This window comes from Spermophilus citellus (assembly GCF_964194105.1).
Source record: "Spermophilus citellus genome assembly, chromosome: 1".
Taxonomy (NCBI): Eukaryota; Metazoa; Chordata; class Mammalia; order Rodentia; family Sciuridae; genus Spermophilus; species Spermophilus citellus.
Window position 1 is genome coordinate 220880063 of NC_138182.1, and position 16984 is coordinate 220897046.

At 33.8% G+C, this 16984-nt stretch overlaps 1 protein-coding gene across 4 annotated transcripts in view; it reads right to left on the reverse strand.

Annotated features, from left to right (window-relative positions):
* The window catches only part of ATG10 (autophagy related 10), a 300282-nt gene that overhangs the window by 243180 nt on the left and 40118 nt on the right, over positions 1-16984 (reverse strand). For 2 of the 4 annotated variants that reach the window (XM_081294502.1, XM_081294503.1), the window contains one exon: positions 16214-16302. The exons of the other annotated variants lie outside the window; for them this stretch is intronic. In XM_081294502.1, coding sequence (XP_081150628.1) covers positions 16214-16282 — 69 coding nt within the window. In that variant the 5' untranslated portion in view covers positions 16283-16302. The remainder of the gene's footprint in view (positions 1-16213; positions 16303-16984) is intronic. 4 annotated transcript variants of the gene reach the window in all.

The window sequence follows — 16984 nt, forward strand, 5'->3', positions numbered from 1 at the left end:
ATCTTGTGCATTTATTACTCAGATACTCTCTTACATTTGAAATACTACCAAATGTTTGTTACCAATTTTGAGGTACCTCTGTTTTGATAATAAGAGGTAAATATGTGACAAATATCTCAAAATCATAGTTCCTTTGTATTACATCTAAACTCATTCATATATCCAAAATTAGTTACTGAATGTTTATTATGTTCTGTGTACTACTGAAGCCATAGGAAAACAAACATAATTTCTGCCCTGGCAAGAGTATTTTGTCATGGGGAATAGAAAATAAACACATAAACAGTAAAATATATAATCTTAAGACATTGACAACTTACAATGAAAACAACAAAACACCTCTGCCTTCATAGAACATGAGCTAAATTAAAGCAGACACATTATAAAGAAAAGTTTATATAATATTATGTCAAAGTGATAAGATCACTGAAGATTAAAATAAAATAGATATTGGAAAGGCATAAAAAGAAATCTTTTCAGGCAAATAGTCATAGAAAATCTCTCAGAAATGTTAAAATTTGAGTAAAATATATATCTAAATAAAGTAAACATATAAACCATGCAATGATTTAAAGAAAAGGAATTCCAAACAGAGGAAACAACTAGTACAAAATCGTGCAGTTGGAATGAATTTGGTACATGTGAGAGAGAGTAAAAAGGTTGAGTCAGATCATACATGCATTTATTAGCCATGACAAGATGTTTATATTATTATTCATTTTATTCCATGTGCTTATGGTGAAATTATTCCAAAATAGAATAGTGGCTCACAAAATGCTGCCTTTTCTTCTCTCACTCTTTTTTTAGACAGTGTTCCACTATGTTGCCTAGGCTGGCCTCAATTTGTAATCCTTCTGCCTCAACTCCTGAGTTACTGGGATTACCAGTGTGTGCCACTGTACCCAGATCATTATAGTTTGATTATAAGTATTTTAAGATATTTATTTTCTCTTGAGGAGACTCAGGCTAAGATACTTCATATCCTGAATAAATTCCTGTTTTGGTTTAGGTTAGCCAAAGAACATTGCTTAAGCAACCAAAAAATAATTTACTACATAAAGACTAAAAATAAATAAATGAAAATTGTATTTAAGAATTAAAGATAAGGATATCAAGGCAATATTAAGTGAGATAGTATCAGAATGAAATAAGAAGCATGTAAGTGCATAATGCATCATGGAGCAAGTAAGATTTACAATAAAAACACAAGGATGGTCCAACATAAGAAATCTGTTTGATCTCTATAAATAATAAATTATTTGGGAAATCCATATCATTATCTGGTAGTTACTAGAAAAACACAACAGAACTCCATACTCCCACTGCTTTGCTTTTAAAAAATCTCTTAAAACTACAAATAGATTTCTCTTAAGTTGATGAAGAAAAACTAATAAAAAATTACAACAAATATACTTAATGATTAAGTATGAACATTTCAATTAAAGCAAAGCACTGACATGACTGAAATTTTAGATTTACTAGAATACAATTAAGCCTTATAAGAAAAGAGATCCAAATAGTTTAAGATAAAATTACAGATGATTTATTTACATAATCTAAGAGAATGTTCTAAAAAATTAATAGAGTAAATAATAGAGTAATTAATAATTAATATAATTCTCAGCAGTTTCAGAGATTGACCAAGAAAAATGTTAACATATGTAAATCAGTAACTTTTACAATTATAGCAACTACCAGTTAAAATTATGAGTAATATATATCCTTCCCTATATGAACAAAAATTGTCAAATATTCAGGAAAATGCCTATCATTATATCAAGAGAACACTACAGCTGGGCACAAGAGTACACACTTATAATCCCATATATTCAGAAGGCTGAGGCATGAGAATTTTACAAGTTTAATGCCAGCCTGGAGGCAAAATAAAATAAAAAGGGCTGGGGATGTAGCTCAATAATGAAATACTTGCCTGGGTTTAATCCTAGCATGGGGAAGAGGCAGAAGGAGAAAACTCTATAATTTTATGGACATGAAAAAGTTCTAAGCTTTTTATGAAACATATAAAGTGATTGTCAAATTCATTTAGCTAGGAATGTAGCTCAGTGGTAGAGTACTAGCCTAGCATGTGGAAGACCCTGGGTTCAATTCCCAGCACGATAAAATGAAAAAATATACATAAGATTTACCTGAAAAAGAAAATGTATAAGACTCTTTTAAAAAACAGAACAATGACGTCAAAATCAACTAAATAGCATTGGTAACAACTAAAATGTATCTTATTCAGGGAATAGAAAAGAAGTCGAACAGAACACCAAATATGTCAGAATTTATTTTTTTTATTGGTTGTTCACAACATTACAAAGCTCTTGACATATCATATTTCATACATTAGATTGAAGTGGGTTATGAACTCCCAATTTTATCCCAAATGCAGATTGCAGAATCACGTCGGTTACACATCCACAATTTTACATAATGCCCTATTAGTAATTGTATTCTGCTACCTTTCCTACCCCCTACTATCCCCCCTCCCCTCCCCTCCCAACTTCTCTCTCTACCCCATCTACTGTAATTCATTTCTCTCCTTGTTTATTTTCCCATTCCCCTCACAACCTCTTATATGTAATTTTGTATAGCAATGAGGGTCTCCCTTCATTTCCATGCAATTTCCCTTTTCTCTCCCTTTCCCTCCCATCTCATGTCTCTGTTTAATGTCAGAATTTAATATATGATAAAGAAAGAATTTTGGATAAGAGATGTAAGAATGGATGAGTCAAATAATCAATATAAAGTTATTCTTCTCACTAGTAATAAGCTACATTACCACATCACACAATCTTGGAAAATAAAATCCACATGGATTAAAGCCCTAAATATAAAAAATAAAGTAATAAACATCTGGAGGAAAATACAAGAGAATGTTTTCATAGTTTAGAAGTTGGGGGAAAATAAAAATAAATAATGATAGTAAAAAAGAAGTTGGGAAGGATTTCCTGAGCAAAACACCCAACTCAGTCATAAAGCAAAAGACTGGAAGATTCATTGAAAATTAGAAACTTCTACATGACAACTGGTACTGCTAACATAGTTAAGAGAAAAGTGATGGACTGGGAAAAATATTTGGAATACACACAAGAAATGAAAGGTTATAATCATAATATGTTACTCTTACATATCAATATAAAAATATAAATGACCCACAGTTAAACAGATAAAGAACATAAACAAGATGTTTCTAAAAAAACTACCAATTAACAATAAGTGTATGAATATATTCTCAGCAGTAATGAGAAAAATGTATCAAAATAATCTCATTTTTCTTTGAGAATAAAAATAACAGCGATATCCAATTTTATAGAGTATTTGAGAAAAGGGGCATATTTCTAATACTTTTTCTTTTTTTTTGTTTTTGTTTTGTTTTGTTTTGTTTTTGTCCTGGGATTGAACGTAGGAAATGCTTTACCACCAGTCCTTTTTAAAAATAAATAAATTTATTTATTTATTTATAGACAAATTCTTGCTAAATTGCTGAGGGTCTCAATGAGTTGCTGAGGCTGGCCTCAAATGTATGATCTTCTTGAGTCACATGGATCACAGGAATGCACCAACATTCCTGGCTTCCTATACTTTTTGATAGAAATATAAATTGGTACAGTCTGTCTGGAAGGAAATATCCATTTTCTAATTTATTCCTTAATCCCACAAATACTGAGCATCTCCCTCATGCAATGAACTATACTAAGCTCTAAGACTATAACAATGAACAAAATAGAAGTTCTTGCCTTCACATGTACAGCAGGTGATTTTAAGCATAATAAAAATAAATAAATCCAGTTACTGAGATTTACTAATGGGTTTAACAGGGGCTATAGGAGAAAGAAGTCAAGGATAACTCCAGGTTCTTATTTCTGAACAAATGGAAGCTAATATTTACTAAGATATGCATAATGTAGAAGAAGCAGTTAGAGCATGGGGAAGGAGGTAAAAATGAGTTAAATTAGCAATGTCTAGTAGACATTCAAATGTAATGTCAATTAGGCTAATGGATATAAAAGCCTGAAGTCCAGGGACAAGAATGCAAGACAGGCACTAAAACTATAAATTTTATATATATAAAATGAAACTTTAATAAATATACTAGTAATATATATAATCTAAAGCCAAAGAACTGGGTAAGCTCTCCTGCAGGGTATTTAATTGGAGAATTAAAAAAGAGAAGACAAAAGATTAAGCAATGGGGCATTTCAATATTTAATAGCTGGGAGATAAGGAGGAACAAGTCAAGAAGGAGCAATCATTGAAGTGGGAGGAAATAGAGAGGGAGTATTCCAGAAGCCAGGCAAAGATTGTTTAGGAAGGAAGTGATAATTGTGCTAATTTTGCATTACTTATTAAAATATAAAGTGAGAATATTCTCTCATTCAGCAATTCCACTTTGATCTATTCTTCATAAATATATAGGTATGCATAAAATTGTATTACTTGTATATTTATTAAAGTTTCATTTACAATAATAAATTAAATGCCTGTCAATAGGGAAGTGTTCAAATAATGGCACATCTAAATAAGAGAATAAAACATGACAACTTTTAAAAGCTAGCAGAGGAAAGTTGCTGATATAGAATTACTTCTAAAATATTAAATAAACTACTTGAAGAATAATTACATAGAATCATTGATACAAAATATATAGAAAAACATACATGCATATGTTACCCCAGAGCAGATAGGATAACGAGGTGAGAGAAAGCACAAGCTCTAAAGCAGATTTCTGGCATATAAATTTGGCATGCCACTTGGACAAGTTTCTTAACTTCTCTTGGACTTCCTTTCTCCTTCCCTCAAAGGAAGATTTGAAGGATTACATGGATTAATATTCCAAAGAAAAGGTGTGAACAGTGTCTGGCATATAGCAATACACTCAATAAGTGTTAGCCATTAGTAATGTCTTAATACTGTATATTATCATCTATAATAACACATAGAACTACATAGGAAGAGCTTTGAAGTTCACTCCTCAAATTGTTAACAGTAGTTGTCTCTAAAAAGTTTGGGTTTGGGAGTTGGCAAGCAGGCTGAAAGGACTTAAAAATATCTTACCATATATGGGGGTGGGGCTATAGCTCAGTGGTGGAATACATGCTTAGCATGCATGAGACCCTGGGTTCAACCCCACGAACAAAACAAAACAAAACATTTTTTTTTTTTTTTACAGTGGTGAGGATAAAACCCAGGACTTCATGCTTGTTAGTCAAATGCCCTCCCACTGAACTACATCTCCAATCCTTACATATACTTATAAGTTACTTGAATTTTTAATAATATGCTAACACAAACTTTTTACAAAGATATATATGGTTTCTGTGTGAAAATCTTAGCCATTGTTTTAAATTGAAACATGAAAAAGAATAGTAAAATTTGTGGATCTCAATGGCTATTCCTGAGAATTTTTATTCAATGACCTATGGTTCAACAGATGCCAAAAAAATCAACCAAGGAATTGAGATAATGTGAAACAGGCAATATAACTTTTTCTTGCCACTTCCAAGAAAAACAGATATGTCAATAAAAATCAAAGAGCCTAAACAAAATGAAATAAAAAGAATGAAACTGAGCAATGATTTTTAGACTCCAACCATTGATGCAACTCAAAGACCCTGTCTATCACACCTGAGAGAGGCAGGACCTTACAAATTTCCAGTGACATAATAACATGTCAATTATACCTTATATTAACTAATAGTCACTCACTGGTCCTATTCCATGTCAAAAGCAACATGAAATTAAGTCTCTCTCTTTATGAAGACAGACTTTTGGCTACATTCTCTGGCTCCACAGCCTTGTCTGAGCAGGCCCAGCCCTGCCCAGTATGGGAAGAGAGGGCATTATAACTAGCCGGCTACTACAGTTGCTCCAAACTTAAGCCAAACTTCAGCTAAGATTCTTTCCACACAGGGATGCCAACATGTAGAATAAGACAATGTGCACGTACAACTACATGACTTCTGACAAACTAAATTCTGCTGAAGAAACAGTGGTAGGTATTTGTAGGAAATAAATGCTAGAGTTTGTGTTATGCAGGCTCCATTTAGTCCTTTTATACATAACTCAAAGTCCTTCTCTTACACCTCTTTCTTTGTTTTTAGAACAAACCTTTCACCAGCTCCTCCCAGACCTTCCCAAGGTAGAGCTCACTACTCCATGTATGGCTCTGCCTCTAATTAGTATTTACTGCATTTGCATGTGTTTTTTTTCTCATTACAATGTCATTAGCATGCGAGGGAGCCCCGTTGTCAAGGCAACCAGGAGTGGTAAATGCACAGCACAGCCTTTAATGAAAACTTAACCCTGGTTCGTTTAATTCCCACTGTGTTTTTTGGCTCACTTCACTTTTGTGGTCAAGAGAATGGAAATATCCTACAGTTACCTCTTATTTGGTGTTGCACCGAGGTGTTCATAACCAATGTATGTTCCCCTGAGTACACTAATAACACACTATATTTTTTATAACTAACCTTGATAACTTTTCCTCCAAAACAATAAATTCTTCTAATCTATATTGCTAACTCAACACAGTCCTTTGAATATCTAAAATAGTCTCTTTCTCCAGATTAAATATTGTCAGTTTCTTCAAATTTGATAAGATTTACACAGTGCTTACTCACATATTTATCCATTTCTGAAACATTTTAAATAATTTGGTTCAGATCAAACTCACTACTTCTAAAGCATCCTGCTAATCTGATAACATTTTCAAATAAAGTAAAGAAGAAAGGAAGGGAAGGAAGAGGAGGGTAGGTGGGGAAGAAAGGAAAGGAAAGGAAGAAAGACAGAAGGAAAAAGAGGTAAGTAGAATGTGATCTTTTTAGTCAACCCACAAAGCCATGTTTATCAAAACTGGGTATAATAATAATAATGGTTTTTCAGGTGATCCAATTATGATTTAATAGTTTAAAAGTCACAACAGGCAAAAATGAGATGATACTTGGCATGAATAAAAATAAAATTCTAAAGTTAGGCTAAAGAATCCAACTAAACCAATGCAGGAACCCCTTCTCAACACTAAGCACCATTTTAAGAAAAAGAACTAAATGCCTTCAAGTTCACTAACAGCCCAAGTGTGCTAGGCTGTCATGTAGGGAATTTTTAGAACTCAGTTTGTAATTGTTATATTTGTAGATAAAGTAAAGAGTAAGGACAACAGTAATACAGAGATATTTTAAAGGAACAAATCTTGTATGAACCAGCAACTAATGGCCAACAATGAAAAAAATTTTATATATATAAATTTCTGGTATCACTGTCTTTTGCAATAGAAGAAAGTCCAGAATCCATGGGGCCAGTTGGAAATACAGCAAAATGAGAAGTTAGAAACCAAGAGGAAATGAGCTCTTATTTCTGATATGGCCAATTTGGGGAGATGAACAAATTAGAATGTTATTGTCCAATAAAATAATATTTGATAATGGAAATGTTATTTGGGCTGTCCAAAACTAGATAATTTCCAATGAAATGTAGCCAGTACAATTAGGAAACCAATATTTTCATTTTATTGTATTTTACTTTATTTAAATTTCAATTTGAATAGTCATATGTGGCTAGTAGCTACCATATTCTAAAGCACAGATACATAGATCATGGGCTGTTGCAGAGTAAATGTTCTACTAACGTTTTGAAGTCAAACTATATTCCTCATCTTTTCCACAGATAAGGAAGTAAGATGATACCCACATCCAAGTCATAGTCTCTGAGGAAGCCTTACAATGCATCATATAGATGTAGGCCACATCTTCTATAGAAGAAGTGAAGGCCAAGAATAGTCTATCTTAAGACCAGAGATGAGAGGTGACAAGAAGAGTGGAGGTTAGTAATGTAACTATAGACCTGAAAAGCAATGGAGCAGTTGATCAAGTCCACCAACTTGAAAGCCAAACTACCGGAGTTCATATTCCAGTTCTGCCACAAATAAATAAAACAAGAATAATAATGGCGACTATTAACAACCATTATTAATATAAACTGAGTTAATACATGAAAAACACTTAGAATAGAACTTGATAGAAGGTAATCATTAATGAGTGGGTTTTTAAAAAAAATAGATTTCAAGACTTAACTTATTTTGACCAATCCCCACGACTGAGTTAGAAAGGATTGGGATAAACTATATCTGCTCTATTATTCAGAAGCCATTAGAACGCTGTTTGGCTTAGTGCCACTCAATTTGGCTCATAGTCCTCCTCCTCTTCCCATCCCCACTACTACTGATCCTAACCATGACATCACTAAGACATAAGACACATCAGACCCTGACCCATCACACATGCCTAGTTTGCAAGTTTATTTCCTGAAACTTTTCCCTCTCTCTATCCTGGCTCTTTATTCCATTCCTGAAATTTGTCAGCTGCAGAATTTAGGAGCTATACAATTGACATTATTGCCTCTGCATTCTAGATTGTCATATGATTCAGCCCAGTGCTACCTAAACTTTTTCACCGCATGACATACATAAAAATTCATATTTGAACAATATAATCAGGTAAACTAGAAGGAATCTGGTAGTATTTATATGAAACTTGGTGAAAAAATTTCCTTGGATATCCACTGTACTTTAGTACAAAACGGTAGAAGTTGTATTCCCAATTCTTCACATACAGCTGCAAACCTATGTGAGCAAAGCAGCTTTAGCTGTCTTAGATTTTCATTAGATACATGAGACTCTGGAACTCACAAGCAAACTACTGTACAACAGATTTTCTGTGAAAAACATTATTATATGAATCTCCCTCCATGTTTTCACAATGAGTCTTGTTGTGATGTCATTATGCCTTCCTGTCACTGAAGTCACCCCATCAGTATATAAATTCAAGCAGGTTTCAATCACTCCTTATTTATTTCAAAGTATGAGTTTACCACCTTCAATATTTTATCCCCAGTAATTTGTGTTCTTTACAGAAAGTTGATATTCTTCCCAGCATTTCTCTTTAGGAATTCTAACTTGTGCTATAATTTAGCAGTTACTAAGGTGTGTAGATTCATCTATCTAAAATAAAAACTGCTCCACCTAATAGCAATCTGGATTAATATTGTCTTTATGTCATTACACAAATCATCAATACATTTGCTAGTATTATTTTAGAATGCCACCTTCTCCATGTCTTTTGCTTTATTGACTTCAAACAATTTCCATATAATAGAAAAGTAAAATGAGGGTTTCCATCCTTGTTTGAAAGCAGTTTGGCTTTAGCTTTTAAAGGTGTGAGCTCGTATGCAATTGTTTTATTGCACTTAATCTAACTTGGCTGGAACCAATTAAAAAAAGAAAAAAAGCTTTAGTTTTTTGTGTTGCTTTTGCAGAAAGTTAAAAATGTTCAGATTCTTTCCCTGATATGTTTTTATGGTGAGGTGCCAGTGCAGTTTGCTTGGCACCTTGTCCTCCTATTACCTTTCCCTGCCAGTAAGTCATCTAGGCAGAGAGAAAAAGAAACACTTAGCACACACACCCAAATTTGAGATGACTGTCATTTCATTTCCTAATTAATGACTCTAACTTTTTAGACAATTGTGTTCATCTTATGATCTGATTGCTCACTGCTTACTTTTTTTTTTGCGGGGGGGGGGGTGGGTACTAGGGTTTGAACCCCAAGGGTGCTTTACCCCTGAGCTATATCTTAGTGCTTAAGTTGCTTAGGCCTCACTAAATTACTAAGATTGGATTCAAACTTGTGATCGTCCCCTCTCAGACACCTGAGTTGCTAGGACTACAAGTGTGTGCCACTGCACCTGGAAATCTGATTGCTTTCTAGTATTAATTAAAAGTTATCTAATAATTTTTAAAAGTAACAGGCTGGGGTTGTAGCTCAGTGGTAGAGTGCTTGCCTATGAGGCACTGGGTTCGATTCTCAGCACCGCATATAAACAAGTAAAATAAAGTCCATTGACAACAAAAAAGTATTTTTAAACAAGTAAGTACAATATCTGTAAAAATTAAATCTTTTTGAAATATAAAGAACTAATGGGGCCTATAAGCTTCTACAGCTTCATAAAATCTATTTACAAGGATATGGAAACGTTTGCCTTCACAACCAGAGATATGAAAAATTGTGCTCTATATGTGTAATAAGAATTGTAATGCATTCCGCTGTCATATATAAATAAAAAAAAGTTTTTAAAAAGAATTTCATTAAAATTCAAACAATTGATCATTAGTTTCTGTTTACTTCACAAATTTATACTTTGAATATTCACAAAGTGTTTATAATCAGCTCTCTGTGTCCCTGGTTTCCATATCTGTGGATTCAACCAACCTTGGAGTGAAAATATTTGTAAAAAAAACAATTGTCTTACTGAACTGATATGTACAAGGAAGGTTTTTGTTTGTTTGTTTGTTTTCCCCTTTCTGGCCACTATTCCCTAAACAATACAGTATAACAAACATTCACGGAGCATTTATATTGTCTTAGGTATTATAAATAATCTAGATATGCTTAAAAGTATACAGGAGGATGTACATGGATTATATGCAATTAGTATGCCATGTTGTATATAAAAGACTTAACCATCCATAAATTTGGGTATCCATGGGGGTCCTAGAACCAATCCTCCACAGATACTAAGGAATGATGGCACCATAATTCCCCCTTATCTGCAGTTTCACTTTCTACAGTTTCAGTTACCCACAGGCAAATCACAGTCCAAAAACAGTAAAAATGGAAAATTTCAAAAGAAACATAATCAGCCGGGCATGGTGGCACACACCCAGAGCATGGGAGGCTGAGGCTGGAGGATTGCAAGTTCAAAGCCAGCCTCAGAAATTTAGTGTGGCCCTAAGCTATTTAGCAAGACCGTGTCTCAAAATAAAAAGACATAAGAAGGGCTGGGGATGTGGCTCAGTGGTTAAGTGCCCCTACTTTCAATACCTGGTACTAAAAAATAAAAAAGAAACATAATAAATTTTAATTGCATGCTATTCTGAGAAATGTGATACAAACCTTGCTTTATCCTGCCCAAGATGTGAATCATCCCATTATTTAGTATAGCCATGCTGTATGTGCTGCCTACCTGTTAGCTACTACTAACAGTGCACCTGATTATCAGTGCACCTGTTCAAAACTCTTTTGGAAAAATAACACTATATCATTTGCCTCACTTCATCTCATCACATAGGCATGACATAATCTCACATAATCACAAGAAGGATGAATAAAATACAATATTTTAAAAGAGAAAGAGGCTACCTTCACATACCTTTACTACAGTACATTGTTATAATTACTTTGTTTGATGACTATTATTAATTTCTTACTGTGCCTAAATTATAAATTAAACTTTATCATAGATACATATTTATAGGGAAAAAATTATAGATGGTCCTTAGTGTATGATGGCTTGCTTGACTTAACCATTTTTCAACTTTGTGATAATGAGAAAGACAGACACATTCAGTAGAAATTACACTTCAAGTTTTAATTTTTTACCTTTTTAAGAGGTAGCAATATATGGTGTGATACTCTCTTGAAATGCTAGAAAGTAGCAGTGAACCGTAGCTCCCAGTAAGTCACAGATCCTAAGTGTACTGTGTACTCTATAGTGCACTGTGTGCTAAGCTATGATGTTTGGTAGGTTAGATGTATTAAATGCATTTTCAACTTAAGATGTTTTCAATTTATGGTGAGTTTATTGGGCATAACCCTATCATAAGTCAAAGAACATCCACATACAGTCATGTGTTGCATAATAATGTTTTGTTCAACAATATGCAGCATATACAACAGTGGCCCCATAAGATTATATTAAAGCTAAAAAATTCCATCATCTAGTGTTTTTATTATACCTTTTCTATGTTTAGATAATTTTAGATACACAAATACTTACTATTATGTTGTAGTTGCTGACAGTATTGGTACAGTAGAGGTTTATAGCCTAGAAGCAGTAAGATATCCCATATAACCTAGGTGTGCAGTAGGCTAGACCATTCAGGTTTATGTAAATACAAGTTAACAAACACTTGCAAAATAATAAAATCATCTAATGATACATTTTTTGGAATGTATTCCTGACAATAAATGGATGCCCGAAAAATAAGGATAGTATTGAAACTCATACATAGTCAGAGGTCACTTAATGTCACTCATGGTCTCGGAATATATCACTCATGAATAAGGGAGGACTAACAAATAAGGCATAATTCATGTGCAATTAAAAATATTTTGATAAGTTTATCTTCTGAAGTTAGAAGGTCTTTTTATAAATCAATATAATTAATTTTATTTATTACTTAATTTTTAGAAATAAATATATTTTTAATTTTGAAAAACAAATATAATTTATTACAATTTTTTTTTTTACTGGAAATTGAATTCAAGGGCACTTTATGACTAAATCCCCAGTTCTTCTTTGTTTTGTTTTTTTTTGTTGTTGTTGTTTTGGGAGGGTTTTTGTTTGTTTATTTGTGTTTTGGTGGGGGTATACTGGGGATTGAACTCAGGAGCATCCAACTACTGAGCCACATCTCCAGCCCTATTTTGTATTTTATTTAGAGATAGGGTCTCACTGAGTTACTTAGTGCCTCACTTTTGCTGAGGCTGGCAATCCTTCTGTCTCAGCCTCCCCAGCTGCTGGGATTATAGGCATGCACCACTGTGCCTGGCTGTTTTAGTTTTGAGACAATGTCTTGCTAAATTGCATAGGGCCTAAGTTACTGAGACTGGCCTTGAACTTGCAATCTTCTTGCCTCAACCTTCAGAGACACTGGATTTATAGGCCTGTACCACTTGCCTGTCTCCTCATTATGAAATTCTATCAAGAGTGTTACATCAAGTTCGTTAAATCCCCAGTACAAAAAAAAAAAAAAGAATGTGGTTTTGACTGTTAAAAACCTAAATAAATAAAGTTAAGTATACCAAGAAGTAACAAAATCAGCTGGGTGTGGTGGTACACACCTAAAATCCCAGCAGCCTGGGAGGCTGAAGCAGGAGGATCTCGAGTTTAAAGTCAGCCTTGACAACTTAGTGAGACCCTAAGCAACTCAGCAAGACGCTGTCTCTAAATAAAATACAAAAAAGTGCTGGGGATGAGACTCCGTATAGTTAAGTACCCTGGGTTAAATCCCCAGTACCAAAAAAGAAATAACAAGTAACTTGGCAATACTTAGTATCAGAAAATGGTAATAAAAGTGCTGGATGCAGTGGCACACACGTATAATCCTAGCAAGAGAAGCTGAAGCAGCAGGAAGAATTCAAGTTTGAGGCCAGCCTCAACAACTTAGAGAGGCCCTCAGCAACTTAGCAAGGCTAGATCTCAAAATAAAATATAAAAAGGGATGGGGATGTAGCTCAGTGGTAGGGCACCCCTGGGATCCGTTCCCAGTACAGAAAGAAAGAGACAGAGAGAAGGAAAGAGTGAAGGAAATGGTAATAAAAGTAATAAAAAATTATAAATACATCATTTCAGCAAAATTATTAAATTATATCAATAGGAAACAAAATTGAAATAAAATACAAACATTTTATATATGTTAAAAAGTGAAATTTTAAAAGATGGAAGCAACCCAAATGAATTTACATGTTCATCTGCTGATGAACATATAAATAAAATGTGGGCAGGGCACGGTGGCACACGCCTGTAATCCCAGTGGTTTGAGAGTCTGAGACAGGAGGATTGCTAGTTCAAAGCCAGCCTCAGCAAAAGCAAGGTGCTAAGCAACTCAGTGAGACCCTGTCTCTAAATAAAATACAAAATAGGCTTGGGGATGTGGCTCAGTGGTCAAGTGCCCAAGTTCAATCCCCAGTATAAATAAATAAACAAACAAATAAATGTGGGATATGTATATACATATATAGAATGGGATATTATTCAACCTAAAAGTGGAAGGAAATTCTGACACATTACAATACAGATGAACCTTGAGGTTTATTAATTAATAAAATAATAATAAAATAATTTAATACTAAATAAAACAAACCAGTCTAAAGGACAAATGATTCCACTTATGGTTGGTACCAAAGGTAGTGAAATTCTTTCAAACAGAAAGTGTAATGGTGGCTTCCAGAAAGTAGGGAGGGGAATGGGAAATAGCTGTTGGGTGCAGAGTTCAGTGGGGAGGATGAGAAAGTTCTGGAGAAGGATGGTGATGATGGTTGCACAATGATGTTAATGTGTTAATGCCAATGAACTGTATACTAAAAAAAAATGGTTAATATGGTAAATTTTATCATTTTTATTATATTTTAAAAAATTTTTTAAATGGTTAAAATGTTAAGTTTTAAGTTGTATATATTTTATCATATTTTAATAAGAAATAATTACTGATAACAAGTTTATCACAAGTATATAATTAGACAGACTGGGATGACTCAAATTCCAAGGTCAAGAGTAGATACTATGTGGTCTGGCTACTATAGAAACTTCCTGGCTCCAATTGCTAAACTAAAGTTTTTAGTTCAAAATAATCAGAGAATTTTGAGAGTTCACATAGGGAGTTCTTCAAATTGTATTCAAATATCATTTCAACTACCATAAATTTCTGAATGGTTGTAGAAAACACTACTAATGAATTACAACCATTAGTATTTTGAGCCCACCTGTAACCTGTCACACAGCAATATGATAAGGTATAGCAATCAGAAAACTCTAATCCCCAGTTTTCAGTTTTGTCCCTGATAAGTCTCTCATCTCTGTCAGACTCTGTGTGCCCTTAGACAATCCTCAGGTAAATCTCATTCTAGTTCAACCAGGGCTTTGGACTTCTTTTTCTTCTGCTGTACCCAAGGACATTTCCCTTCCATCATACCCCACCCTCATAAGCAGAACCCACAGAGTCACCACAAAAAGCTAATGCATCATAAGCAGAATTAATAGAAGAAATGTCTGGAACAAGGTGAATTATATGACCTTCTAACTCTGTGCCTCTATTTCTATGACTTACGAACATTTTTATGACCCAAGGTTATATAACACATTAATCTCAGTTTTATATTCTGATTGCTTGTGCAGGTATCAGCAATGAATAAAATACATACCAAAGAGGCACGCCTTGTGATTTTTAGTAGCACTAAGATATATCCTAGGTGAAGCTGAGAAGTAAATGAAACTTGTCATTGATGCTCTCCCATTTCTATTTCCACTTCGTTGTCAAGACCTACACAATGTCCTTTGATGTCCCAAAGTTCCCAACTTCCCCTTCTAAATGACCACAAAGTAGATAATTCAGTTTTCTCTGTTCTTCCCTTTCCTCCACTTGAAAAGCTGCCCCAATTTTTAAAGTCTCATTTTGGCAACAGCCCACCTCCATTGAGGTACAAATCCTACCTAGCCTTCATAATACTTGTATGAAAATGTCAACACCAACACCCACTCAGTGGTCACTGGAGTATATGGACTTGCCCTTCAGAGAAACACAGAATCTCTCTCTTCAGGTTCTACTACCAAACTTTAGCTTATTAAACATTCAGTGTCATCAAGCTGTTTTCTTAGGAAACTGGAATTATAAATGATGGTCTTTTCTCTTTGCTCATAGTTTAAAACCTAACATCATATTACAGGGCAAGAGGACATAAATCAACATTTGAAAATCTTATCCTCCACCAAAATGCTTTTCAAACCATCTGTGGTGAAAGATCAAGATTTTTATTTCCAATCTGTTGTAGACATACTTTTGTGAAAAACACTAAAAATGAATTACTAGGAAAAAATGAAATAAAAATCTAAAATGTACAAACTGCAAGCCCTAATCCATTTATTAGACTTGATAGACATAAAATTACTCCAACAAATTGCTTAAAAGTTTCTATCCACTCACTGTCAGTTTCTGTACTTATCTCTTGCACTAATACCAACTGAGGACCACCTTTTGAGTAATATTGCCCTAAAATATAATCTCATCCTAGCCCAAATATTCACCTTGCCTTGTCACCAAACAATCCTCTATAGAAAGAAGCTAGAATGGTACATGTTCTGCTTGTGAAAACACCATGTGGAATTCATAGACATCTACCTTCTATAGACTCCTAATTGTAGAAGCTGATCCTTTTTCACAAACTACTCACCAATCTAACACACTTTGAAATTTAGTAACAGGGTTGGTGTCTCATACATGCCTTTCACTTTGAAACATCTCTCTCTCTCTCTCTCTCTCTCTCTCTCTCTCTCTCTCTCTCTCTCTCTCTCTCTCTCTCTCTTCTGTTAGTTAAAGCCCCTATTATGGTTCTTGGTTATTTACATAATAAAGATCCATTTAAATGCACATGCTCCATACCCCTGTGAAGCCAGCAGGAGGTGAACATGAAGATCTGAGACAAAACTTCTCTGTATGTGTGCAAAGCATGTCTCCATTGTGCAATCACTCTACAAATAAGAAATAAACACTGGGTTTATAAAACTTGGAAGAAAAGGTTTATAGCTTTGACTGTTTTCCATTACTGGAAAATTTACATGGTGAAAAGTAGCAAAAACCAGTGCAAAAGAATAAACAGCGGGTGCACTTCAAGGGCTTGTTTCTTTCAAGAATCAGGAGCAAAATTGGGTTTTATTAGCTGTTTCATTAAGTTTTACTTTGAAGAAAAACAAACAGTGAAAGCATATGTGCAACATCTGATGAAAAGGTTTTTATTCTAAACAGTCTCTGTACAAAACTCATTAATGTAACATTAAATGTGAAGACTTGTCTAGCAATTTAAGGATAATTTTACTCATTTTAGTTTATTTATAATTTTGACACAGTTTATTTAACGTATTCTAATCTTTAAATCACTATGTGTACTAAACTAATATATTAAATCTGTCTTTTCAATGACATTTTGCAATAAATATCTATGGCATCTGTTAAAGGCAATTAGTATATGAAGTTTATGTCAAAATTAACACCTAAAGTAGGATAATACAGCTGGAAATTGGTAACTTAGAAAACTTGTGAAAATAGATCAGTTCTTTTTAGTCAATTTTATTAATAAATGCTTTTCTAATACTACAAGTATACTTAAAAAAAACTATATATGCTCCTTCAATCCAGCATCTGAAATCTAAGTAT